The sequence below is a fragment of the Chaetodon auriga genome, chromosome 19, assembly GCF_051107435.1.
Source record: "Chaetodon auriga isolate fChaAug3 chromosome 19, fChaAug3.hap1, whole genome shotgun sequence".
In the NCBI taxonomy this organism is placed as follows: domain Eukaryota; kingdom Metazoa; phylum Chordata; class Actinopteri; order Chaetodontiformes; family Chaetodontidae; genus Chaetodon; species Chaetodon auriga.
The window spans coordinates 221,309-248,265 of NC_135092.1; the positions used below are offsets into that span (position 1 = coordinate 221,309).

Below are 26,957 nucleotides of genomic sequence, written 5' to 3' on the forward strand. Positions count from 1 at the left end.
AATGAGAGAAAACTCAATATATGAGAAAACTCACTTATGACATGTGTTGTATTGTACTTGAGAAGTACTATTGCACTTGAGAAATACTAGGACTATGTATATGCACAATGTATACAGTTTATAAAAGCACTGTTGCCAATATGGATAATAAATAGTGTTATTACACAGTTGAGAGAAAAAGACAACTCGCACCAGATGAAATGGATATTGTGAGTAGATACTAGCATTGATAACAGTAGTGCAAAACAAAAATGGGTTTATTATGTAGAATTGAGAAAGACAGCATCAATACACTGCTACATTACATGATGCTGGAGTTAAACAGTTTGACAGCTGTTGGGATGAAAGACCTACGGTAGTATTCTTTCTTACAGACTGGATACAGCAGTCTGTTACTGAAGGAGCTGCTTAAGCACCCCTACTATCTCATGCAGGCGGTGGGATGGCTTCCACAACCCCAGCAGACCACTGCATAGAAAACTGCAGAAGCCACAACAGCATCATAAAATGTTTTTAACAGTGTCCTATATACTCCAAAGGACCTCAGTCTTCTTAGCAGGTGCACACGACTTTGGCCCCTCCTGTACAGGACATCTGTGGCATTTGTCCGGTCCAGTTTGTTGTTGAATTGAGCACCTAGGTATTTGTAATCCCCCATGATTGCAAAGTCCAAGCCCTGGATCTTCTTCGGTGTAGTTTGTGATACCTTCCTTCGGAAAGTCAATCACCATCTCCTTCGTCTTGCTGGCGTTTATGTGCAGGTGGTTCAGTCCACACCAGTAGACAAAGTTGATTACAACTTACAATTATAACTCCCTGTATTCTACTTTGTTCCCCTGTGATACACGTCCAACAAGGGCTGTATCATTGGAGAACTTCTGGATGTGTCAGCTGTCGGTGTTGTGTCTGAAGTCCGATGTGTAAAGGGTGAAGAGGACAGGGGAGAACACCGCCCCCTGTGGGGCCCTCGTGCTGCAAACTACCACATCGGACATGCAGTTGTGAAGCCACACATATTGTGGTCTGTTGGTGAAGTAGTTGATGGCCCATGCAGCTAGAGGGCAGTCTATGCCGGCTCCTTCCATCTTCCCCCTGAGCAGTGATGGTTGGATTGTGCTGAAAGCACTGGAGAAGTCGAAGAACATGACCCTCACCGTGTTTCCAGTATACTCCTCATGGGAAAGAAATGAGAAAGAGATTGATGGAACAGGCAGATGACTAGGGGGTGTAGGGGACTGGTGGGTGGCTCCTGTAGAGTGACGTGGGAGGAGGGGGGTTAAACTGGTGTGAAAAGGGTGTTGCTGATGTTCGGGGTGCTGTGAGGGGGAGGGAGGGGGTGTGGAGAAGTTGCACCGTCAGGTCTGGGCTCAGGTGGGCGGGTGGGGGAAGGAACTGGGGTATAATCAAATTTGTTGAAGAACAGGATCAGGGGCCTCATTTATAAAACTTGCTTACGCACAAAACGGGGCTTGAAAGTTGCGTACGCAACTTCCTACGCAAAGGTTGTGATTTATAAAAATAAACTCAGCGTGAGAATGTGCGCACCAGTACGCCAACTTTGATGCTTGCGTACGAACATTTTGGAGACGGGGAAACTGGCGGTGCAGATGGTGAGGTGGTGAATTGAAGCCAGATTGATCTCATACATTTAATGTCATCACATATCAGACTTATAGACCCGCGTAATCATAAACACCCAAGTCTGCAGTGTTATAGATGTGTTCCTTTAATGAGCCGTAAGGCCTACTACTGTATGCACAATGTTCATATATCATACTTCCATCTTCACATGATACAGTGCGGTGGATGGCACTGATGGATTAGTAGTAATTCTGACAAGGTGTGTAACAATCATTCAATTTACTGAGTAAGCATATAAATAGTGCGGTGACACTCGTGCGCAATGCTGCACAATGGATGCGCTGGCACTGCTGGAAGATCACGCAAATGGTAGGATCAGGATGGAGAGAAGTTTTAGGGACCACGGAGATTTCCTGGCCCATGATGATGACTGGCTAATAAGCTGATTTAGATTCCCTAGAGCGGTGCTCTTGGATCTATGTGCTGAACTGGGCCCATTGTTAGATAGACCCACCCGCCGGAACCGTGCCATCCCGGTGCATATCCAGGTGCTGACCACTCTGGGGTTTCTGGCGACTGGCTCCTTTCAGGGGGAATTAGCCGACAGGTAAGTGTTTGATATGATTAATATTATATAATGTTACATTGTCTGTCTAAAGCCCCTTTTGGGTATGATATAATTCAGTTAAATTATGTCCTTAGGTCTGGGATATCGCAGCCATCCCTCAGCGCCATAATGCCAGCCGTTTTGGATGGCATTATAAAAATGACCAGTTGATACATCAGGTTTCCTTACACTGTGGGTGAACAGGCCAACATTAAAAGGCAATTTGCAGTAATGTCCGGTTTCCCCAAATATAATCGACGCAATTGACTGCACTCACACTGCTATAAGGGCTCAGAGTGAAAATGAATTTGCTTATGTGAATCGAAAAAATGTGCATTCACTCAATGTACAAATTATTTGTACCTCGGACATGATCTTGACGAATGTAGTGGCACGGTGGCCTGGGTCAACACATGACTCATTCATCCTGATGCACAGTAGTGTAGGGATCTGTAATTTCTGCCACAGATCGCTCTGTGGCACTGGAACTATTCACTGCGGTGACGACGTGCCGCCACTCTTTTTTTTTTTTTTTATTGTATTCGTGACGCCACTACTGTGACCACCAAACAAAATATCCTTTCTGGCCTCCACCTCACCCACAAGCACCTCAATTTCAGTCTCCATAAAATTTCTTTTTCTTTTCTCTGCCATGATCGAACGTAAAATGCCATTGATCAGCAGGCATATTTATATGCAAAGCCATTCATGAGGTACTTTGCATTGACCATTCATGGTAAAATGTGGGTGTGTCGGGGGCGGGATGTGAGGTGAATCCACCTGCGCAATCTTCCAGGTGGAGTGTGATTTATAAAGGGAAAATTGCGTGCAGGTGTGAGTACGCACGGTTTTATAAATCCAAATATTTTTTGGCGTACGCCATTTTCAGCTTTTGGGCGTACGCACACTTTTAGTATGGATTCTACGCAATGTTTTATAAATGAGGCCCCAGATCATTCGGCCATTGTCCAGCATAACATGCAAGTCAGGTGTGATCTCTGATAACCAACTTACAGTGAAACATATGAGGCTACGCTCTCAGTACTCCCTCCGCAGTGGTTAGCACTGTTCTTTGGGGATCTCCAGTCTTTCCACTGGGACTACTCTCGTGCTGCTCAGTGCGATTAGCTGTTCCCGAGTGTAAACAATGGACCCGAAGCTCAGTGGATCTCCTAAAGTTGATGAAAGCAATCCACAAAGCAGAAAAAAGCAAATCCCCTGTCCCCTAAATGGACAGAACTGCTGCAACATACTGCAACAAGCTGCCACTTGCGGGGCACCATCTTGGACCATCATGATCATGATGATTATGATGATCACACAGACTTTATTTTATCATATACACATATATAACATTTTTAATGTTAATTAAATGTTAGAGCTATCATTGCATTTCTGTCCACCCACCTGCTGGCATACTCTGTGTGCCAATATTGCCCAGCTGATAATTGAGATGCACAGTCATCTGCTACTGCTCCTCCAACTATAAGCTCTGTAAAACTCTCTGGTTCCAGTGAAACAACTCTGAAAAGGTTTTACCAGTGGATTGTCATGCTACTCTCAGTCATTCCTGAGATGGCACCCAATGACTGTCATGGGTGATATGAATATCCATCTTAACAAACCCCATGCGGTTGCCTTCCTTTCACTGCTGTCTTCATTCAACCTCAAACAGGTCTCCACAGCTCCCTCACACAAAGCGGGCAATACTCTCAACTTAATTGCAATTTGAAACTGCTGCACGGCTAAGCTAACTGTCACCCCCTTACGTGTATCAGTTCTTTATTCAATTCTCTGTATCCTGACCAGAGCATCCTCATGGTCTACTGCAAAGGGTCTCCTTCAGACGAAACCTCTGGTCCCTCACACTGGCTGAACTCTCCGACGAGGTCTCTGCAACCATTCTCTCCTCACTCCCTGTAAATGAGGCAACAGACACACTCTGCTCTTCGCTAACCACCTCTCTAGACAATCTACGCCCACTCTCATCCAAACTTACTCGTAAAACCCCCACCAGTCCATGGCTCACCGGTGTCATCAGAGAGCAACGGACAGTGCTCAGAGCAGCCGAGAGAAAATGGAGCCAAACCAGAGATCCCTCTGACCTCAGGGACTCAGACTCTCCTGTCTACATTCCTTCCACATCTGACAAGTGTCTAGTCCACTCATTATCAGCAGAAAATCAGTAGCGCCAAAGACGATTAGAAACTATTTTCTGCTATTTTGCTCAACCAATCGGCTGCCTTTGACACAGTTAACCACCAAATTTTCCTCTTCACACTCACTGAGCTTGGCTTCTCAGGATTTGCTCTCAGCTGGTTTGAGTCCTACCTCTCAGGGAGATCCTTTGTTTGCAGTATCTTGGACGGGAGAAGTGTCTAAATCCAACTGCTTGTCCTCTTTTCAATATACACCACCTTACCTTCAACCAGCCCAAACGAGCACGTCACTCCGCTCTTCATATCCCTCCACTGGCTCCCAGTTGCTGCCCGCATCAAGTGTAAGTCCTTGATGCTCACCTACAAAATTGCTACAAAAACTGCCCCGACCTACCTGAACTCCTTCATTCAGGTTTATGGTCCCTCCCGCTCTCTATGCTCTGTCCAGAAACGGCACCTGCTATTGCCAGCTCAAAAAGGCCCTAAGTCTCTAGCTGGACTCTTTTCTTCTGTGGATTCCTGGTGGTGGAACAAGTTACCAAACTCCATTTGATCTGCAGAATCCCTCTCAATCTTTAGAAAAAGACTAAAGACCAAGCTCCCCTTCATTCTTAAAAAACAAAAAAACAAAAAACTCTGTATTCACTCTATGCATTACTTTGTAGCACTGCCTCGTAGCACCTATGTCCAAGTGGATCCTGTCCAGAATCTCGCTTGAGTCCAACATTGCTTTGGATAGTGTCTGCCAAATGACAAATTGTAATTGTAATTGTGAGATGTTCAGAAGCTCTTCCCGATAAATATGACCAGAGAGGGGGAGCTGAAAACAAATAAACAAAAAGAGAAAAAGTTGCCATCCAAGGCACCATCTTGCCCATTTCACGACTGTTTCAAATGACTGTAAGGAAAGGTTAAGAAAAAAAAAGTAAGGGATTTCAAGGGTCCAATGTGTAGTATACAGTGGCATCTAGTGGTGAGGTTGCAGATTGTGACAACTGACACCCCTTGCCTCACACTGAAATGAAAATATGATTCTTATTTTCATGTGATTATACACTAATGAAAGCATAAGTAACAGTATTACATACATATTATTATATTATATACATGGTTCACAAACCTTGACAAAGTTAAAGGGGAAACAGACAGAGGCTTATAGGGAACCAGTCTAAACACTTGACAGGGTTAGTATTCTCTAACTATGACATTGTGCAGTCAACATTTTCTTCATACTGATACGTTAAAACAAAAAAAATTATATAATGCCATTTTAACTACTGTAGGTCTATTAGTTAATAAATAGCAAAGAGGATCTAACATAGACTCCGCAAGATATACAGTACATGTTATTGTTGCTTTTTTCTCACAGCTGAACTTAAGTATATTGTGTTGTTGTCATATGTACTAAATCACAAGCTCCAGTGCCCCAGGTCATTTCCTTCCACACAGCTTTCTCCTTCTATTATTCCTGCTTCCCCCTGAACACAGCCTTCCCTGATTTTCTTTTCTTTGCCCCCAAATTGATCCTCATACATATTGTTTGGACCCATTGACCTGTAAAACACAGTCAATGCATGAGTCTTTGGTGGCTCTTGGGGAAATTAAGGACAAGTGGTTGAATGCTGTAAATGACTGACCCACTATAACTAAATTTGTTGCTCTGCGAGGAACACCATTTACACACAGACATATTTTTCAACTTAACCCTTTAAACCCTAAACCTTTTTCTGGACACCTGGGATTTTTTTTTTTTTTTTTTTTGGTCAAAAAATGTGAGATTAATGAGTGCTCTTACCCATTTTTACAGGACTATTTAAACTTTCAATATCTGCCAGTTATTTAATGTCAATGGGATTTGGGTTTTCAAGTACAACATGTGGATCAGAGCACAGTTATGTTACTGTATATTGATTTCTCTGGACTTTGTCCTCTCGACACCGACCGTGTTTATATGGGGGGAGACATTTATGGGTTCATAAGTGACATTTAACTAGTTCATAGAAATGATGATGTGGTGCTCTGTACATGTGTTTTGATTTTTGAACTTATTTAATGTACTTAAGCTAACTGAGTACCTAAACCTAACCAAGCACTTTGGTGTGTACACCTAACCAAGTAGTTTTTGAGCCTAAACCTAACCAAATAAATCTGCTTCCTAAATGTAACCTTTTATCAAATTTTATTATTCATATCTTAATCTTACAATTCAAAGCTTTCCACTGTGAAACTGCACCAGCCTTCACAAGGTAATATTATTTTTTACACTCTTTTGTAGCTGATTTTATTTTGTATCCTTTTTATTGTCTATTTGTTCTTTTTCTACCTCTCCTTTTCTTTTTCCTGTCTGTAACAAGTAAATTTCCATGGCATGGGACTTTGTTTATTGTCTTTTTCGTTAATAAGATTAACAACAAACCACATGAACTCACAAAAGCCCCCCCTCCCACCCTCCATAATACAAAATTATCAGGGGGGAATAAACTAAATGAATGAATGAATAAATAAAGAAATAAAGAAATAAATAAATAAGAACACATAAAATAATAAAATTGGAAATCCAATCTCCATGAAATCGAGTAAAAAGAGTAAGTAATCATAGATAAAGAGAAGGAATTAAAAAAAAAAGGATGGGTTAATTCATATTTTTTAAATTAGAGGTGAAATAGAAAATCACAGGCCTTCTTGGTACGATGATGGTGGTGGCACCCGTCCTTTTCTAGTCACAGGCACAAATTCATCAGCTTTACCTCTGACTATAAATTACGCCAGATTGCAAGACATCTCCTTAATCCACTGACTGCAATTAGGTCCCTCAATATCTTTCCATTTTAAAGCAATCACACGTTTGGCTTGCAACAGACAGAAATTAATAAGTTTGCATTTCTTTAAATTTGCAGAGAAGCCTTCAGGGTAAATATGGAGTAAACATAGCCTCGCTTTCATTGGAATAACACTGTCAATTTAGAAATCAGTTTAAGTACCTCTCTCCAGAACATCTGGAGTTTTTGACATTCCCACATGCAATGGAACAGGGTACCAATTTCCTCTGTGCATTTGATACAGTTATCAGGAATATCCAGATTAAAACGGTATAATTACCCTATGTAATATATGTCCTAAGCAACCATTTATACTGTAACAGTTTGCCTCTGGTGTTAATAGTTTGGGGTTGGGCCAGAAGGCATGTCTTCTCCCATTCCTCTACCGAGATGTCCTGCTGCAGGTCATTTTTCTATGCAGATAGATATGAAAGGGAGTTGTCTTTAGAACCTGCTAGTAATACATCATAAAACATGGACAACTGGCCTCTGTCGTGTAGGTGCTTTACTGTGACTTTTTCAATGGCAGACAGCAGGGGTTCCAAGATGTTTTTAATTTGGGAGTAAACAAAACTCGTAATTTGCAAGTATTTGAAAAAATGCTTCCTTGGAAGGTCATACTTATTGACTAATTGTTGGAATGACATTAGAGTACCTTCGTTATACAGATCTTTTATTTTGCTCAGTCCGCTCTCCATCCACTGTTTGAATCCCAAATCACATCGCCCTGGATTAAAGTTATTCATTCATTCATTCATTCATCTTCTATACCCGCGTATCCCTTTCGGGGTTGCGGGGGGCTGGAGCCTATCCCAGCTGGCAATGGGCGAGAGGCGGGGTACACCCTGAACCGGTCGCCAGCCGATTGCAGGGCAACATATACAGACAAACAACCATTCACGCTCACACTCACACCTATGGACAATTTAGAGTCACCAATTAACCTAATGAGCATGTTTTTGGTCTGTGGGAGGAAGCCGGAGTGCCTGGAGAGAACCCACGCATGCACAGGAAGAACATGCAAACTTCACACAGAAAGGTTTAAAGTTATTATTTCCCCGAATAGGTGTGAAACATGAAAGTTTAGTAGTTTCATTCAAAAAGGTGTGGGCCTCATGCCAGACTGATGTGTTATTGAGGAATGGATTTTGTGTGCATTTTCTAAGTATTTTATTTCGTGATGAATAAAGGTACAAGCACAATGGAAGTTCCAGTGTACTATTTTCTATCCCTATCCGAGCCGGAACCTCTGTATTACAAAAATAATACTGGCAGCCCAAAGTTGGGCTGCCCAGTATTAAAGTTTAATGTTAGGCAGTCTAAGCCCACCACGATCATATGGTAGGTAGAGGAGAGAGGGACGCAGCCTAGGGCATTTATTATTCCATATAAAGTTGGTGAAGCTTGGGTGTGGTAGCAGTTTTCCTGAGAATTTCTTATATATTTCTATGGGCAAGCCATCGGGCCCATGGCACGGGATCATTAATGTTTTATCTCATCTAACCAAATAGTTTTGGTGCCTAATCCCCAGGAAAATCCTCCTGTCCATGAGCAAGACGCAGAACCCTCAGTTGCTCCCAATGGGCAGGCCCGTGCTCTAACCATCAGTAATCGGCTGATGCAAAATTGGAAAGTGCATCAGCCATTAAGGTAGAAAAGAACTATATAAATGCAGTCCCTTTACCAGTTTTGGTTATGAAGATTTGCATCTTCAGTAGGACACAGGCTTTCAGCTGAGAGATTTGGGATAGGGAGGTTAGAAAGTATCTGGATTAAGACAGCTGTAAAACTGAAATTTGGGGGAACATGGTTCAGGTGGTTTTTGAAGTAGGTAAATTAATTAAGCACAAATGGACAGTCAAGATTATGGTCAATAGCAACACTACTGCATGGAAAATGCACAAGAACCAGTGCAAAAAAATCTTTTTACCACCACCTACATCTTTTTCTTCTAAAACAATTTTTTCCCCTGCAACCTTTATCATTTCACAATATATATGATATTACCATCCTGTTTTGTTCAATAAATCACTTAAATAGAATAGAAAAATTGAAAGAAAAAAAGGGATAGATTACATTAATGACCTCATGGTTGCCGAGTCGCTAATTTCCATGATTAAGCACCACATATCCAAGCCGTTCATACTTTCATTAAGTTCCTCTTGACAACTGTAACAACTGAAACTTCTCTTGTACAAATGACAGCAGAGTGCAGAGTGTGCGAGAGCAGACAGACGGGCCTAGTGCAGGCCAGGAGAGGCCCGGGGCTCAGATTCAACAATGAGCTCCTTTATTACAGCCTGACACTGAAGACAGCAGGGACGCACCCTGTAGGGTCCTCATGCATATCAGCATGTAGGTCTATATGGAGAGACATTCACAAGCTTATAAGAACCAAAAATAGTCTCTCATAGACACTGAGAGGACACTGTCTGCAAGTTTGGTGCAAAAAAAAGCTCACATTTCAACCAATGATTATTAAATCCGCCAAACACGAACAAAGTTTCAATATGCTAATGAGTTCAAACTATCACTATGGCAGATGTACAGTGCTAACATTTGCCTGGAAACATATGGTGAGGTCTAGGACTTTGAAGTGGCAACTAACAAAAAGACACAAGAGAAGAGAACTTCACCAATTCTATCCACAGCTGCTAATAGTGTCTGAACCTCAAGAGTTTTTGGCTCTACACCAGGCATCTCCAAACTATTCCACAAAGGGCCGAAGGTTGGCTGTGGCAGTGGCTGAAGGTTTTCTTTCCAACCAAGCAGCAGCACACCAGACTTGACTCATTTCATCAGCTGATCTCAGTCTTCAGAGAGCTGATTGGTCAGACTTCGTGCTCTTGATTGGTTGGAGGAAAAACCTGCAGTTTGGAGATGCCTGCTCTACACAATACAGAATTACATAGCAAGTTTTGGTGTTTGATCTGACTGTTTTATCAGCCTAATCCAGCCTAAACTCTAGTGACATTAGATTAGATTAGATTCAACTTTATTGTCATCGTCACAGTGCAACACAGAGACACGAAATGCAGTTTAGCATCTAACCAGAAGTGCAAAAAGTCATAATATCCAAAAATATAAATACATGCAAGTAGTGCAATTGGCATGAGGTATTAACAGTATTGCACAGTATGTGCAACACAGCATGTAAACAGGTGACAGCAAGAGGTAATAAGTGGCAGTGAAGTAAAAAAAGTAAAGGTGGTAAGAGGGGGGTGTCACTGGGGGTGCTGGGGGACAGAGTTCAGCAGGGTAATAGCTCTGGGGAACAAGCTGTTCCTGTGCCTGCTGGTGCGGGAATGGAGGCTCCTAAACCTCCTACCAGATGGTAGGGGGGCAAACAGTCCATGGTTGGGTTGGAAGCTGTTTCTGTTGATGCTACATGCCCTTCATAGACACCGCAGATGCAGTTGGTCAGGATGCTCTCAATGGTGCAGCAGTAGAAGTAAACTAGGATTTGGAATGGGGGTGTGACTACAGCCTTTGGTTTTCCTGTAGTCCACGATGAGCTCCTTGGTCTCCTTGGTGTTGAGGGTCAGATTGTTGTTGGCGCACCACATCACCAGTTGCTGAACCTTATCCCTGTAGGCTGACTCATCGTTGTTCAGGCCTATCACCATGGTGTTGTCTGCAAACTTGATGATGGAATTGGAGCCATGCACAGGCACACAGTCGTGGGTGAAGAGGGAGTAGAGAAGGGGGCTCAGCACACAGCCCTGTGGGACACTGATGTTCAGGGTCAGGGTGGCAGAGGTGTGGTTGGGTGGGATGTGTTGGTCAGGAAGTCCAGGATCCAGTTGCAGAGGGAGGTGCTGATGCTGAGGTCACTGAGTTTGTTGACCAGCTTGGAGAGGATGACTGTTAAATGCTCAGCTGAAGTGGATGAACAGCATCCTCACGTAGGTGTTGTTGCTGTTCAGGTGCGTCAGGGTGAAGTGCAGTGCCATGGAGATGGCATCCTCCGTCGACCTATTTGGTCGGTAGGCAAACTGATGGGGGTCTAGTGTGGGGGGAAGACAGCATTTGAGATGGGCCAAGACCAGCCTATCGAAGCACTTGGTGATGATGGGGTGAGTGTGACAGAGTGGAAGTCATTTAGGCCCACTGCAGCTGGCTGCTTCGGTAACAGCATGATAGTGGTGGTCTTGAGGCACATTGGGACTGCTGCCTTGGCCAGTGACAGACTAAAGGTGTCAGTGAAGACCCCAGCCTACTGTTCTACACTGGCCTTGAGCATGCGGCCAGGTACGCTGTCAGGGCCAGCAGCCTTATGGATGTTCACCCTGCTGAGTGCAGAGTGCACATAATATGTGGAGAGCATGAGGGGCTATTCATCTGGGTGGGGAGCAGTTTTGCTGGGTGGTTGTGTGTTGTCCCAGTTGAAGTAAGTGTAGACGTTGTTGAGTTTGTCAGGGAAGAAAGCATTGTTGGTAGGTGGGGCTGTCTTTTTTTGGCTGGTAATCTGTGATGGCCTGGATGCCCTGCCACATGCGGCGGGGGTCAGTATTTTGTGGAAGTGCTCCTCAATCTGTAACCTGTGAGCGTGTTTAGCTTCCTTGATGCCCCAGTTGAGGTTAACTCTGAATGAGCTGTAGGCTGCTGCGTTGCCAGATCTGAAGGCAGTGTCACGTTCCTTTAGTAGGAGACAGACCTTACTGTTCATCCAAGGCTTCTGGTTGGGGAAAGTTCCTTTCTGTTTGTGGTTGGTGACACGTGTGTTAATGTAATCCAGAACGGAGGAGGCATATGAGTAAATGTCAATGGATCCTGAGTCCAGCGTGGCCCGGGTGGCGAACATACTCTAGTCTGTGTGTTGGTGAACTGGTGCTGGAGTGTGGTGTCCACTCCCTCCGGCCATACTTTAGCAGTCCTCACTGACAGCTTCACACATCTGATGAGTGGTGTGTACTTGAGGAGTAGGAACAAAGAGAGGTGATCAGACTGTCCCAGGTGGGGGAAGGGGGTGGCTTTATAAACCTCAGGAATGTTTGTATAAACATTTTCCGGAGTTTTGTCTCCTCTGGTGGAGCAGGAGACATTTTGGTGAAATTTGGGGAGAACAGTCCTCAGGTTGGAGTGGTTGAAGTCTCCAGGAATAATAACGGCTCCATCAGGTGTGCACTTTGTTGTTTGTGGATAGCAGCATACAGGTCTTTCACTGCTAGTTTCGCATTAGCATCCGGGGGGATATAAGCTGTAGTTATCACAGTGGATGTGAACTCTCTAGGCAGATAAAAAGGCTTGCACTTGTACATCAGATGTTCCAGATTAGCAAAACAGTGGCTCCCAGTGATAACAGAGTCTATACACCAAGTTTTGTTCAGATAGACAGTTCTCTGCCCCTGGTCTTACTGGAGTGCTCTGCCACTCTTTAGACATGGCGTCCCTCCAGCTCGGTCACGTTGTCTGGGATGCTGTTGTTAAGCCATGTTTCAGTGACAATCATGACGTTGCAGTGCAAAGTCGTAGCTTGTTCACTTTGTTCACCAAGGACCGAACATTGGCCAGGAAGATACTGGGTAGTGGTAGCCTGTATGGGGTTAGCTATGGCTTAGTCCGTAGACGTCAGTGCTTCCCTCTCTTTTGTTTACGATCTCGATGCTGCCGACGGTCGCTTCCAGTTGGCGTAGCTGAGTTGGTCGGCCTCACTGTCCTGGCGATCTCTTGGGGGAGCTGAAGTCTGTCAAAAACACTGCTTGTGCATCGAAATCTTAGATCCAAAAGTTGCTCTCTGGTGTAGGAAGTGTTCGGAAAGCTGTAATGAGTGAACTGGCTCAAAACCAGTAGGAAAATTATAACTATATCGAGTATTCTAGTGAGACGCTGAGCCTTGCATTGTGCATGCGCCGCCATCTTGACTTCAGCTTGAGGAGTGACACAGAATCTAAATAGTTGTGACAAACTGCTTACAAGATACTACTTCTACCATTGTTTGGATGTTTGACTGTAGATGAAAGGATGTTTGAATGTGATATTGACGGGCACAAGGGCTTTTGATTGTGAAAATTAAGATTCAGTTGTGGGGAGAAAAGCACCACTGAGGCTATGGCTGCACTGACAACCAGGAGTCACAAAACATTTTTTCCTGTTGTTCAGCAATTAAGTTTTTTTTTTTTTTTTTTTTTTTTTTTTTTTCCAACAATCCAAACAGTGTTAATTTTGACGAGGATTTTAAATTTAGTTTTAGTCTTAGTTGCTTACAGAAAATCATTTTAAAGTTAGTTTTAGTCTTAGTCGCTTGTTGAAAATAATATTAAATTCAGTTTTAGTCTTAGTCACTTACTGAAAATCATTTTAAAGTTACTTTTAGTCTTAGTTGCTTAACTGAAAATTGTAGTTGGTTTAAGTCACAGATTAGTCTTCATTTTGTTTTCGTCAAGATTTAGTCTGTGGAATCCAGTTTTTGTTTAATTTTAGTCAAATGTTTTAGTCATAATTTTTCCCGTCTCTCCTCTTCCTTCAGCGCGTAATGACCAGGGCATGATGAACAGAGATTTCGCTGTAATTTTTGTTACCAATATTTTTTTCATTTCCATTGTTGTTACAATTTAGTCATGCAATAAAATGACATCAATGAATACTTATCGGCGGAATTTTCGTTGACAAAATACATTTGGTGTTGGATTCTGGTGAAAACATTTCAAGAGTCAGATGTAAAAATACGCTGGCTCTAGATGCTATTTTTGCTGCTTCTCTGTATGTTTGGCCTCTCTCTTGCCCCTCTCTTGATTTGTTTTAATACCAGTTTATTTTAACCAAAACAAAGTTGGTGATGAATGTTGGGACAGGGGGTAGACAAACCAAGAAGGTTTTGGTGAGTTTTATTTTGTTTTTGTCAGGTTGAATGAAATGTTTTTTACAATGATAAAATTACTGTTTTGTGAATGGAGTCTGGTGTTTTTGGCGAGAGTGACATAACAGCTCTTTCTCATTTCTCAACAAAAGAGATCTTGCACTTTAATAGGGATCATTTCCATAATGTTGTCAGACACTTAGGGCCAGTCAGTGGCAAAAACACTTTTTGTGCACGTTCATTGACGGTGTGCAAACATCCGGAGGGATAACATTGCAGTCTGATTTGTGGCTTCTGGCTGCAGTGCTCTGATTCAATACTGAAAAAACTTTTTAAAAAAATGTGTTATCCGCATTAGTCAGTTAAACTATGGACCCTATTTTTCCATCTTTTTGTGTCTGACAATGTTTGACCAGAATTCCTCCTGTTTGTCCGGGACATTTAAATCCTCCAGGACATGCCACCAAGTCTGCACACATCACTTTGACAGATTGAAAATGAAATGTAGGTCAAGCTGAAACGAGTGCGTAATTCATCAGCACAGTATAGGACATTATTTTGTTTATTTTAGAACGTGTAGCTATGTAGATCTTTTAAAGAAATGTTTATTTGAAATAACATACAAGTAGCATGTCTCTCGTATTGGTTTCCCCTCTTATGGACATAATGCCCAAAAACAGATATTCAAATGGGTTGAACCTATGTCTTTTTTTAGAGGGACTATTTGAATGTCATTTTTGGCCACATTCAACAGCCCCAATGGACACTGATGTCCCATAATGCAATGCTGCTATGAAAATGAAGGAGCTAGTTACAGCTGGCTAAAAGTGAAAAATGTCTGAATGACAGAAATCGATGATTCAGACATCTTTCGTTGATGTCTAAATGAAAGATGGAACTGTGAATGAGCAACTGTCCAGCCCAAGTCAATTGAAAATAATAATTACATTTCAATTCACTTTATTTATATAGTGCCATTTGACAGCAGGAAGAAAAGGAAGTAGATGAATTAAGTTCAGCAGACCTTGAGACAATCATTCCCAGCCGCATCTTCCGACCAGCCGGACCAAACACACCACAAGTGGTACGATTGCCCCCACAAGAGGGGAAGAGTACCAGAATAAGAGCTAACCTAACCTAACCTAACCTAGCCTCTGGTCCAGTTTGGACCAGAGGCTGCTCCATGACCAAGTGTACCTCTTGCTAATGTCGCTCAGAGGAAAACAAAATGGCTCAACTACCCCTGTAACATATTGGCCATATTTTTACAAACAGCGTTTTGACCTAATCTTGCCATTTGTGAATAATGTGAAGGGACAACAATTTGCATTTCATTGTGCAATCCTGTGTTATAGAATGAAAAATAATAACTATGTACCTTGTAAGTGAGTGCTGGTTGAGCTTAGCCAAACCACAGTGAAGGAAGCACAAATTGCAAGTTGTTGTTAGCAGACAACATTCATAACTATCTGCCTTGAAAATATTGACATTTTTTGTTAACATGTAAAAATTGTGGTGTAATTATGGTCGGGAACCTCTACAAGCTATATTGAAATCTTGACTATAGTTTTGAGATGTCCAGAGTGATTCTGATGGTGGCGCTAGAAATGAATATGGGTCATCATCTGGAAACACGCATTACAATTATTATAATTAGACATACAACACATAATATTTTCGAAGCTAATATTTAAGTTACAATGTAATTCTAAGATAATTTTGCATACAAAATATCAATCTGCAAAATAGCAGTCTCAAATGAAGTGAAAGTAAAAGTACAATGTTTTCCTCTAAAATGGAGTAGAGTTGAAGTAGCAAGTTAAGCACAAGTATATATAATTTGAGAGGAGCAAATCTATTCATGTTTGAGGCAAAAAACAAAAAACCCCATAGCTGAGAACAAACAGTTGGTGTGGCACAGTGTAACAGTCAGTAAAACAATATCACAGTCTGTTTTTCCTCTTGTGAGTTCAGAGTGCTTTCACAGAACACCTCACACACAATGAAATGCTCACAGACAGCAACAGCTGGAGGACTTACCACTGGAGCAGTTGGATCCTCCCCAGCCCGGCTCACACTGGCAGGTGTTGGGGGCCATACAATGGCCGTGAACACAGCTCTCTGCACAATGAGCTAGACATGGGGGAGACAGGAAGACAGAGATCAGTACAGTAACAGTCCCTTAAAAAAAAAAAAAAATATATATATATATATATATCTGCATCAGAATTAGTCATGTAAGGGTAAAAAAATAAAAGTTCCAAATTTACTTACCCTTTTACAGAGCTGTTGAATGAAGACGTGGCACTTGAAACTGACTTACGCCATAAAATTAGAACTTGCAACTCTCTGTTGTGAGACTTGGCTTACTTGAGACTTCTATGTCTCAAGACTTGACTTGACTTAATTCAAAATAAGACTGGACCACTCTTTCAAAAATTGTCAGTCAAGTTATATATAATCATTGTTTTCAGCTCTAAATGATTTTCACTGGGAAATGCCCATATTGTTTTCAAAAGAGCAGAGTGATTTGAACAGATTTGTTTTCTATGGTGATAAGACAAATTAGGTCCACATTATCTGTCTGAGCTGCCAAAGGGACAATGTTAAAAATGCAAATGAGATGCTGATTTTACACTGGCTTACTTGCTTAAGGTATGCTGATTTTACACTGGCTTACTTGCTTTTGTTTTTGGCAAATCGGTGACAGAACATCAGGACAAGTCGAAAACCACACACATCTGACATATTAGTAAGTAAGTAAGTAAAACTGATGTTTTTAAAACCATTTAAAGCATTGATTTAGGGAAAATATGACAGCCTATTCTCCAGTCAGTCAAGTATTTGTTGATGGTTTTAAAGATTTCTAACACTTGTGACTGGTCTGAGAGGACTGACTGCATACCGAAAATGCTTTATTCTTGGAAACCTTAAGAAGTTTGGCATGTCCACAAACACTTTGGTTGATTTTTGGTTCTTCAAGAAGGTAAACCACAATTAAAAGTGCTTCCAAAACAGTTGTTTTCAGGGAAGCAGCAGGTTGCCTGCTGAAATAAGGCTGATGGGAGCACTGAGACTAAAGACTGATTTTGTTCAGATTTTTGTACTGCTGATGCTTTGAATGGGTTTGTTTGTATTTTTATAAACATTGTAGCATTGTGCTGCTAAGTATCTAAATCTGTCATCAGTGAACCATCACACATTGTAATAAACAAATCCATTTCATTAACTAGGCTTCACATATTCTAATGTGCAACTGGCAAACTGACTCCACCCAAGCAAAATGGACTACATTTAACCTTAATGTAATTTGACTTCCTTTCCAATCTGGCTCCCAATTGGAAATGCAATGTTGCCTCGAGTATCTGGCAATTCCTCCCTCCTGCATGTGATACACTTACACAACAGAGCCTTTTTGCATCACAATGAATTCCCCTCTGAACTCCAGGGGCATTTTATCATAGCTCCTGCATGACTCAAACTGTGGCCTCCATCTCCACTGAAGCGCCCAGATTTTCTGACAGGCTGTGTGTTAACATAATGCTTTCTTTTAGTGTGACTGCTAAACAACTGTTTTTTTCCATCAGCCACTGTGGCTTCACACCTGTCACTGCCTGCTGGCTACTGACAAAGAGGGGTAGGGAATACACAATATCCTCATTCGCAAGTGAAGTAACAACAGAAGACACAACTTCTGTTTTTGACACTTACAAAATATGCTGCTGCTATCATTATTGCAATACTGACCAAATTCAGTTATGTGCATTGCACTTTTGTTTTATTACTCCACTCATTGTTCCAGGTCATTTACATGTGTGTATATATACAGTACATATACAGTACCAGTCAAAAGTTTGGACAGACCCTCTCATTCAATGGTTTTTCTTTCTTTCTTTCTTTCTTTTTTCTGAACTGTGCATTAATACTGAAGACATCCAAACCATGAAGGAACACATATGCAATGATGTAGTAAACAAAAAACTGTTCAACAAACCACAATATGTTTTATATTTTAGATTATTCAAAGTAGCCACCATTTGCTTTGATGACAGCTTTGCCCACTCTTGGCATGCTCTCAATCAGCTTCATGGGGTAGTCACCTGGAATGGTTTTCCGACAGTCTTGAAGGAGTTCCCAGAGGTGCTGAGCACTTGTTGGCTGCTTGCCTTCACTCTGCAGTCCAACTCATCCCAAACCATCTCAGTTGGGTTTAGGTCAGGTGATTGTGGAGGCCAGGTCATCTGACAAAGCACTCCATCACTCTCTTTCTTGGTCAAATAACCCTGTGTTTTGGTGTTGGGGTCATTGTTCTGTGTGTTTGGGGTCATTGTTCTGTTGAAAACAAATGATGGTCCCACTAAGCGGAAACCAGATGGGATGGCATATCGTTGCAGAATGTTGTGGTAGCCATGCTGATTAAGTATGTTTTGAATTGTGAAAAAAACACCAGTGTGACACCAACATTGTCACCAGCAAAGCACACCCACACCATCAAACCTCCTCTTCCATGCTTCACCGTGGGAACCACACATTTAGAAACCATCAAGTCACCTTTTCTGCATTTCACAAAGACATGGCGGGTGGTGCCAAAAATCTCAGATTTGGACTCATCAGACCAAAGGACAGATTTCCACTTGTCTAATGTCCATTCCTTGTGTTTCTTGGCCCAAGCAATACTCTTCTTCTTGTTGTTCTTCCTCACAAGTGGTTTCTTTGCAGCAATTTGACCATGGAGCCCTGATTCACACAGTCTCCTCTGAACAGTTGATGTTGACATGTGTCAGCTACTTGAACTCTGTGAAGCATTTATGTGAGCTCTAATCTGAGGCACTGTTAATTAGTGGTTTCTGAGGCTGGTAACTCTGAAGAATATATCCTCTGCAGCAGAGGTAGCTCTTGGTCTTCCTTCTTCTTCTTCTTCTTCTTCTTCTTCTTCTTCTTCTTCTTCTGTGGCGGTCTTCATGAGAGACAGTTTCAACATAGCGTTTGATGGTCTTTGTGACCGCACTTGAAGATACGTTCAAAGTTCTTGAAATTTTCCGGATTGACTGACCTTCATGTCATAAAGTAATGATGGACTGCTGTTTCTCTTTACTTAGTTGAGTGGATCTTGCCATAATATGGATTAGAACAGTTGTCAAATGGGGCTATTCACTGTATAGACCTTTGTACCAACCCTACCTCTGCACAACACAACTGATGGTCTCAAACACTTAAAAATGCAAGACATTCCAGAAATTAACTCTTGACAAGGCACACCTGTTGAAAAACTATACCTGGTGACTACCTCATGAAGCTGACTGAGAGAATGCCAAGAGAGTGCAAAGCTGTCATCAAAGCCAATGGTGGCTACTTTGAATAAGCTAAAATACAAAACATATTCTGGTTTGTAGAACACTTTTTTGTTCATAATATCATTCCATATATATACTACTTACAAAATGTTAGGGATATTTGGTTTTCGGGTGAAATTTATGGAAAATAAAAAAAAGTTCACGCTACAGTGATATTATATCATGAAAGTTCAGCATTTAAGTAGAAGCACGCAATGGTGATTTCCCCATCTCAAACAATTTATTGAAACAAAAGCCAAAAACAGTGGTGGGTATACCACAACAAAAAATGGCAATGTCTCAGTAACTTGTCATGTGCCCTTGAGCATCAATTACAGCTTGACAACGATGTCTCATGCCATTCAGTCAACTTATTGTCTGCTGAGGCATGGCATCCCACTCTTCTTGAAGGGTGGCCCTCAGGTCATTGAGGTTTTGGGGTACAGAGTTACAAGCCTCTATACAGCAACTCAGCTGATCACATAGGTTTTCTATGGGTTCAGGTCTGGTGAAAGTGCAGGCCACTCCATTTGAGGTACCCCAGTCTCCAGCAGCCATTCCCTATTGATACGACCTCGATGAGCTGGAGCATTGTCGTCCATGAAGATGAAATTAGGCCTATGTTGTTCATGCAGGGGCACAATGACTGGATAAATGATTTTATTCAGGTAGTATGGGCTTGTGTAGGTGTAGGGCAGTTCAGTAATGAGTAGACACACCTGCCAACACTGTAACACCACCACCATCAAGGGCTCATCTAGTGACAACAGTGGCTGATGCATAGTGCTCTCCTTGACATCTCCAACATCGTTGGCAGCCATCATTTCTGTTCAACGTGAATCGACTTTCATCAGAGAACAGCACTGAGGCCCACTGGTCACTCGTCCTGCGTAAATGTTCCCTGGCCGATGCAAGACGATGACACCTATGCATGGTGGTGTGATCAGGTACCCTTGCAGGTCATCTAGCACACAGACCACACTGATGTAAACGGTTTTGAATGGTCTGACGTGACACTTGGGTGCCTCTCACCTCCCTTAAATGTGCCTGGAGTTGAGTGGCATTCATCATCTGGTTCCGCAGGGCACCGTTCACAATGAAGCAGTCATCAGTGTGGGATGTGGCCAAAGGAGTCCACTTCTATGCCTTTCTGTGACTCTTCCAGTCTTTCTGTATCTCTGATGCGACCTGCTGATGAGACTCTATGACACTCTAAGCTTTGTGTGTGAGGCAATTGTTAGGCGTCGTCTTGGTCTCACGATGACAAAATGTGAACAGCATGATGAAGAGGACTGTTTAAATACCAATTCTAATTGAACCAGGAAATTTATTGGTCGATTCATGGATCAATCACCCGTTGTGAATTTTGCCGTTCAGCTCCTTGTTAGAGAACAGCAAGCTGTGCAAAAAGTACTGAAGCACTGAACAGTTGAACATGTGCATTCAAAAGTTTAGAGAAGGTTAAATTAAGTTCACTTGTAAAGGTTATAGTGCATTTTAGGTTCATCCTGAAATTTCACCCGAAAGCCGAATATCCCTAAATTTTTGGGTCGTGTATGTTCCTTCATAGTTTGGATGTCTTCAGTATTAATCTACAATTTAGAAAATAAAAAAATAAAGAAAAACCATTGAATGAGAAGGTGTGTCCAAACTTTGACTGGTACTGTATATGTATGTGTATGTGTGTGTGTGTGTGTGTGAGTGGACCCAGAGATTAGTGGATGACTTGATGTATGTCCTGACCCACAGCTGCCGAAGAAGCATACACTCTGTTTGCCTAGACTAACAAAATCTACTAAATCATAACATTACTTATAATTCTGGTGTACAGTCATGTATCTGTCAACATCTGAAGTGGTTAGGGTTAGGGTTAGGGTTAGGGAATGTCCAGTATCAACTTAAACCTTTTGCCTCTTAACAATATTTGTCAACTCCACTACGTGTGTGTGTGTGTGTGTGTGTGTGTGTGTGTGTGTTTGAGAGAGAGAGAGAGAGAGAGAGAGAGAGAGAGAGAGAGAGAGAGAGAGAGAGAGAGAGAGAGGGAGTACTCACGAGCACAGATCTCTCCATTCTCATAGAAGCCTGGGCAGCACTGGGACTTTCTCCTGTACATTGTCTTCTCTCCTCTACGATATGCTGTACGATAACTCACCCTGCACACAGACAGGAATTGAGGTCACAGACAGGATCAGACACTCAGTAAAGGAAATCCTTATAGATACATAAACACAGTTTTGATTTTTTTGTGCTCATTTCATTCCATATATAAAATGTGGAGTTGAATGTAAAGAGTGGATGGTCTATATATGGAACTAGCCATAACTAATCCTTTAACTCTGTCCTGATTAGGGTCCTGTCCAGTCTGTGTATCATAATCAATCATAATTATATATAATTAAGTAAAGGCTTTCGATACATACCTTTAAAGTATTGCGTATCACAGACTCTTCCCCTCACTTGTTGTAAAAGCACCTAGTATATTTACAGCTGACTTTACCTCAGTGTGCTCGAAGCAGCTGGCACACAATACTATCAGGTCACAGCATCAACAACCACTGTAGCCTGTGAGCAGTTTGTTGTGGGCCAGAAAACTTAACAGAAGAAGAAGGCAGCAACAGTCATCAATACACATTTTTCATGTACACCCATTTCTCATTAACACATCTCACCCAGTGAAGTAACCTACTGTGAGAGAAAACACAACAGACATTAAGTGTGTACTTTGGTATTCTGCAATAGAAATATCAAACCGAAATTGAGCAGAAGAAAACAGTTTTTTCTTTCTGAAAAGTGGCTAAAAGACATGTTGTGGCTTGAAGCAAATGATGAGTGCACCAAAATGTGGTTGATGATATGTCATTTGCATCCACATCTAGCAGACCAAACGGGTGCATTTTATAAAGACTGAAGAATTTCAATAATCCATTATTTGTTAAACACAAAGCACACATATCTGGCACAAGCTATTGCTAACAAACCAGCTAGTCAAGCTGAAAAGTCCTGTTGCCCACTTGCTGAACAAGTTGAATGATGAACAGCAAGCTCTATGTAATGTTTTTCTAATTTTACATGCACACGTCCTTTCTCTTCCCTATGCTGAGGATTTTTCCTTTATGTAAGTGACTATGAGTTAATGATGGAGGTGCATTTTGACATGAAGAGGGAATATGAAAAATGCACAAACTATCAGAGGGGAGTAAGAGCTATAAAAGTCCTTGCTATAACGTTACATACCAGTGGTAACAACAAGATGTGGAAGATAACATTACAAGCAGCGGACACCAATTTCTCTATTGCTGGCTGTAAGAACCAACACAAAATTCTTCATTTACTCCTACGATCAAAGGAAGTAAAGACCCAGTGGATTAACTTGATGGAAATGCCCCCACAACAACAACAGCTGGAAAAGTCTAAAGCTATATGTGCGTGCTACCCATTTTTCTCTGGACTGCTTTGAAGGCAACACGAAAGCTTAAAAACTGAACATTTAGGATGGATTGATACTCACTTCAAATCTAGAACCTGTCAGTTTTATTCAAGCACAGTCGAAACTGTGTGAATGTTTTTACCATATTTTAAGTCAATTAATTAACTAGAAAAGTAGCTTTGATGTTGGGAACATGTTGCTTTTTGTGTAGTCATTGCCTTTTTGTGTAGTCAATGTCTTACATTGTTAATAGAGTGAAATGAGGTATTGAGAAGTATCCCTTTTATTCTTGTAATTCTGTTATATATAATACGGTCACAGGAAAAAACAACTGTGATTTAATTTTTAGTTCATATTGCTCATCCCAAGCTTAAAGTGAGCAGGAAAGCACTTGGAAGCGTCTTTTGTATATGTTTTGGTGCAGATTGTTGCTGCAATGTCAACAAGGTGGTTAAATTGTCTCAGATCTACAGATCTTGTCTATTACATACTTGTCTCTCAGCCCTGATGCACATTCACCTGTCAAAAATGACCACAGAGAGAGCTGACTCAAAGCCAGCTGTTGACCTGTGAATGCAGACAGCTAATTTGAGATTCAACAAAGGGCTGGGAGGTACATTGTCATCATCTACCATGGAGGACACTCAAATGGACAGCGTGGAAATGTGTGTTTATTATGACCGCGCTACGTATGGAGTGAGTACCAAACACCATCTCCTGGTACTCACCTGAATACCTGACTAAAAAATTTAAGTACATCCTTGCATATATTTACAAAAATCAATAAAACTGATGAATTGAGTATTGAGTATCCCATTGAGTATATTTCAAAAAGGATTAGCAAATGATCACATTCTATATATGGTTCACACAGCAACAACCTTTTTGGGATTTTGGGATCATTACTGCGATGGACTGCCTGACTAGAGAAACTTTCGATATATATTATGGCTGACAGGGGAAGTATACAGTCCAGTAAATAGGACAAAGAACACATTCTCACACACATACTAGTCTGCATCAGGCCTCAGTGAAGTGGTACTCACCTGTGTCTGGTGCACTTGAACCAGTTGATTATGTCAGTGCAGCTGGTGTAATAAATCTGATCAAATGGATGGGCGTATGACTCTTGCACTGTCACTAAGTAACTGAAAACACAGGAAGAGAGAGAAAAGAAAAATCAGACTCAAGGAGCAGAACGCAGAATAATTGTGTGTGTGTCTGTGTGTGTGTATGTTTGTGTATGTATGTTTGTGTTGCAGGGTTTTGTGCATGATATGCCACCCATGCTGATTTCAACACCCGCCCCCCCGCCCCCCTTACCCTCTTTACTCTCTGTGTGGCTTTGCATTTCTGTGGCCTCCATAACTAACTTATGACTGCCTCGTGAGCTGGTGGTACCACAGGCTCTTTGTCAGCATGCACTTTTCATTTTATTACTGTATCAACTATGATGAGAGTTAAAGATTACCATCATTAGCAGTTTTAAAAATAATTAAATGTTTAATGAATGGAATGGTTTACTCTATGAAATGTCCAAATAATAAGTAATATCTTCACATAGTCCTTATACTTATTTTAAGCCAAGCCATGATCTTTACTTAAATCTAACCAAGTAGTTTTGGTGCTTAAACGTAGGCAAACATTAACAACACAGGGGCGAAGGACTGATGTGACGAAGATCTGCTGTTTTAGCCACCTGTCACTGGTTGTCTCATACTCTGATACACTTCATTTTGGGAGTCCTTGGCAATCAACCGAGTCAGTTGTTTGGGTTAAGCATTAGATTGCATTAAATCATTTTTAAATGTTCTTCATTTCTTCAAATAACCCATAGCAGGTGGTTGTAGTCCAATGAAAGCTGAACATGCACAAATGTGAAAAGTGACTACATGTGTCACAAATGTTCTCTGTTTTAAACAGAGCTTTTCTTTCAAAGGTATTTCTGCTTGCCCAGAAATACATGTCTGTTTACATCATTCCTTTTGGATTATAATTATTATTATTGTTATTAAGAAATTATAGAAACAATTTTCAGCCCACTGAAAGAAAAACTTACTATTATATTCATTTTCTCAACCCTTCCTTAGATAATGAGCATTTGTCCCATGCACTCTGACAACTGACTTCAGATTTCCTTAAATTACCATTTTCATAAAAGACAGCAAATTTATTCAGTTTGTGCCACAATTTTCCCAAAAACTTGGTATTGAGATTTTCTTAAGCCTCATTGAACTTGAAAAACTATGTGTGTCTCAGGCCACTCTACTCATCTCTCTCTTGGGAGGCTCTGACTGTGTATGCAGCTGTTACCTCAGATTAGTCACTGAAAGGCAATATAGCTGGGAAATCTGCCTCCACCTTTCTTCTTTTACATCTCATTTAATGGATTTCCAAGTTTTCGTTTAATTTTGAAACCAGCCAACAGATTCATCTATACTTTTTAACACCTTTGTTTTAAAAAAGATTGGTGATTGATTATGATTGGTCTTTAGATTTATATCTGGGTATAATTTCATTCATTAATACTTTGTTTCATGTTTGTTAATCTATCAGACAAAAATGTGTAAACTAACGAGATACAATATGTCATTGAGTTAGCTTAAGAAGTGTTGTTCAGTGTATTTTTTTACTTTGGACAACCCAGGTAGTTGCTTACCCCTGCTTCTAGCCCTCACACTAAGCTGGGTTGGTCATGTCCTGAGATGGCTGTTGGCATCAACACCAATAGAATCAACAAACTTATCAGGAAAGGCTGGTTCTGTCTCTGAGGTTGATCTTGATTCTTTGGTGGTGGTTTCTGACAGGAGGATGCTGTGCAAACTGCAGAGCATCATAGACAATGACTCTTACCCTGTCCATGATACAGAGGAGCACCTTCAGCAGTAACAATCAAACTTTGCAACTCATCTACCTCATGTCAAATGATGGACAGCAGAGGCATGGGTTGCTGAGGTGGCTCCAGCCTCCACTTTAGCTTTGGTATGCTCTGTTCATTCAGTCTCTCGCTTTCTTTCTGGGTTACTGTTTCTCTGTGCATTATAATCTCTATAATTCTCTAATTTACAGCACATAATGGGACATAATGAGCAAGAATGGGTCAATACATACAATATGACTGACATAATCATGAACACTCTGAATTAACCATATACCCATACTGTGTATATCTGCTAATCAGTATCTTATTATCTGCACATATACATCTGAGCTCTTTCCTACAATACACTGCAACTGCTGCATAACAATTTCCTTGTATTTCAGTCTTTCCAGCGAAATTAGTTACCATGGCAAATTATATCAGTGGAAACTCGAGCAGTCTCTGTGACACAGGCCCTTGAGGTCAAAGGCCCTTAACAAAATGATCCCTGCATTGTGACTGACCTCTCCCAGTGGCTGCAGACATTGGGATCCTCCAGGTTGAGGGGGGAAATTATGCAAGGCAGGAAAGAAAAGACCACAGCCAACAGGACAGCTCTGTGGCAGTGCAGTGACAACGCCATATCAGTAAGAGCTGCACCTTAAAACAGGGAAGGATGAGGAGACAGGTTATATATCACTGTCTGTATCACAAAGTTTCAGTATCACAAAATATGAAAAACAGAACAACTTGAACAAGTCACTTAGTAAATTAGTTTAACAATGACACATAACCCCTGACTAATAACAAATAACCTGCCAAAAAAGACTTAACTATTTAGAAGTGATCATAATTGCACATCACATCAAAAAGATGATGAACACAAGCACGTTGGTCATCAAAAAAATGCAACTGCTCCAGTTTGGCAGCATTTTGGACTGAGATGAAGATCCCCTTCTTGGGTGGAAATCAAATGCCAGCTGCTTTCCACTGATGTCGAGCATGACCTGGAAGTTAATTGTCGCTACCTTTTCTGTTATTTATTGCTATTTTGTTATTATTTGATAAGCCTACTGGACACTATAGGTTGTGCTTTTATTTGTTGTTAACTTCAATCTGTTTGATGGATTTCTGAGAATTAATGTCATGTTCTTCCACTAACTGTTTGGGGTGGGGTGAATTCTAGGTCAACATGTTAAGACATAGGTTTACTGTTTACTGCAGGACATGCAGAGAGGAGCCTGGCATGTGTCAGGCTAAAGTGAGCTCAACTCGCATTTCTCAAATTTTAAACTTTTGTGATTATGCTTGGGCCACTGTTCTTTAAATAAGGGCATTTATTGTATCAGTGTCTCTGTGCGTATTTATAGTT

The 26,957-nt window shown here is 41.3% G+C and overlaps 1 protein-coding gene across 1 annotated transcript in view; it reads right to left on the reverse strand.

Moving 5' to 3' along the window:
• Positions 1-26,957, reverse strand: part of megf10 (multiple EGF-like-domains 10) — a 143,352-nt gene that overhangs the window by 76,516 nt on the left and 39,879 nt on the right. The window contains exons 2-5 of the mRNA XM_076757431.1: positions 26,110-26,245; positions 23,772-23,873; positions 21,351-21,451; positions 16,006-16,098 (exon numbers count right to left, since the gene is read on the reverse strand). Of these exons, the coding sequence (XP_076613546.1) occupies positions 16,006-16,098; positions 21,351-21,451; positions 23,772-23,873; positions 26,110-26,228 (415 nt within the window). The 5' untranslated portion in view covers positions 26,229-26,245. The remainder of the gene's footprint in view (positions 1-16,005; positions 16,099-21,350; positions 21,452-23,771; positions 23,874-26,109; positions 26,246-26,957) is intronic.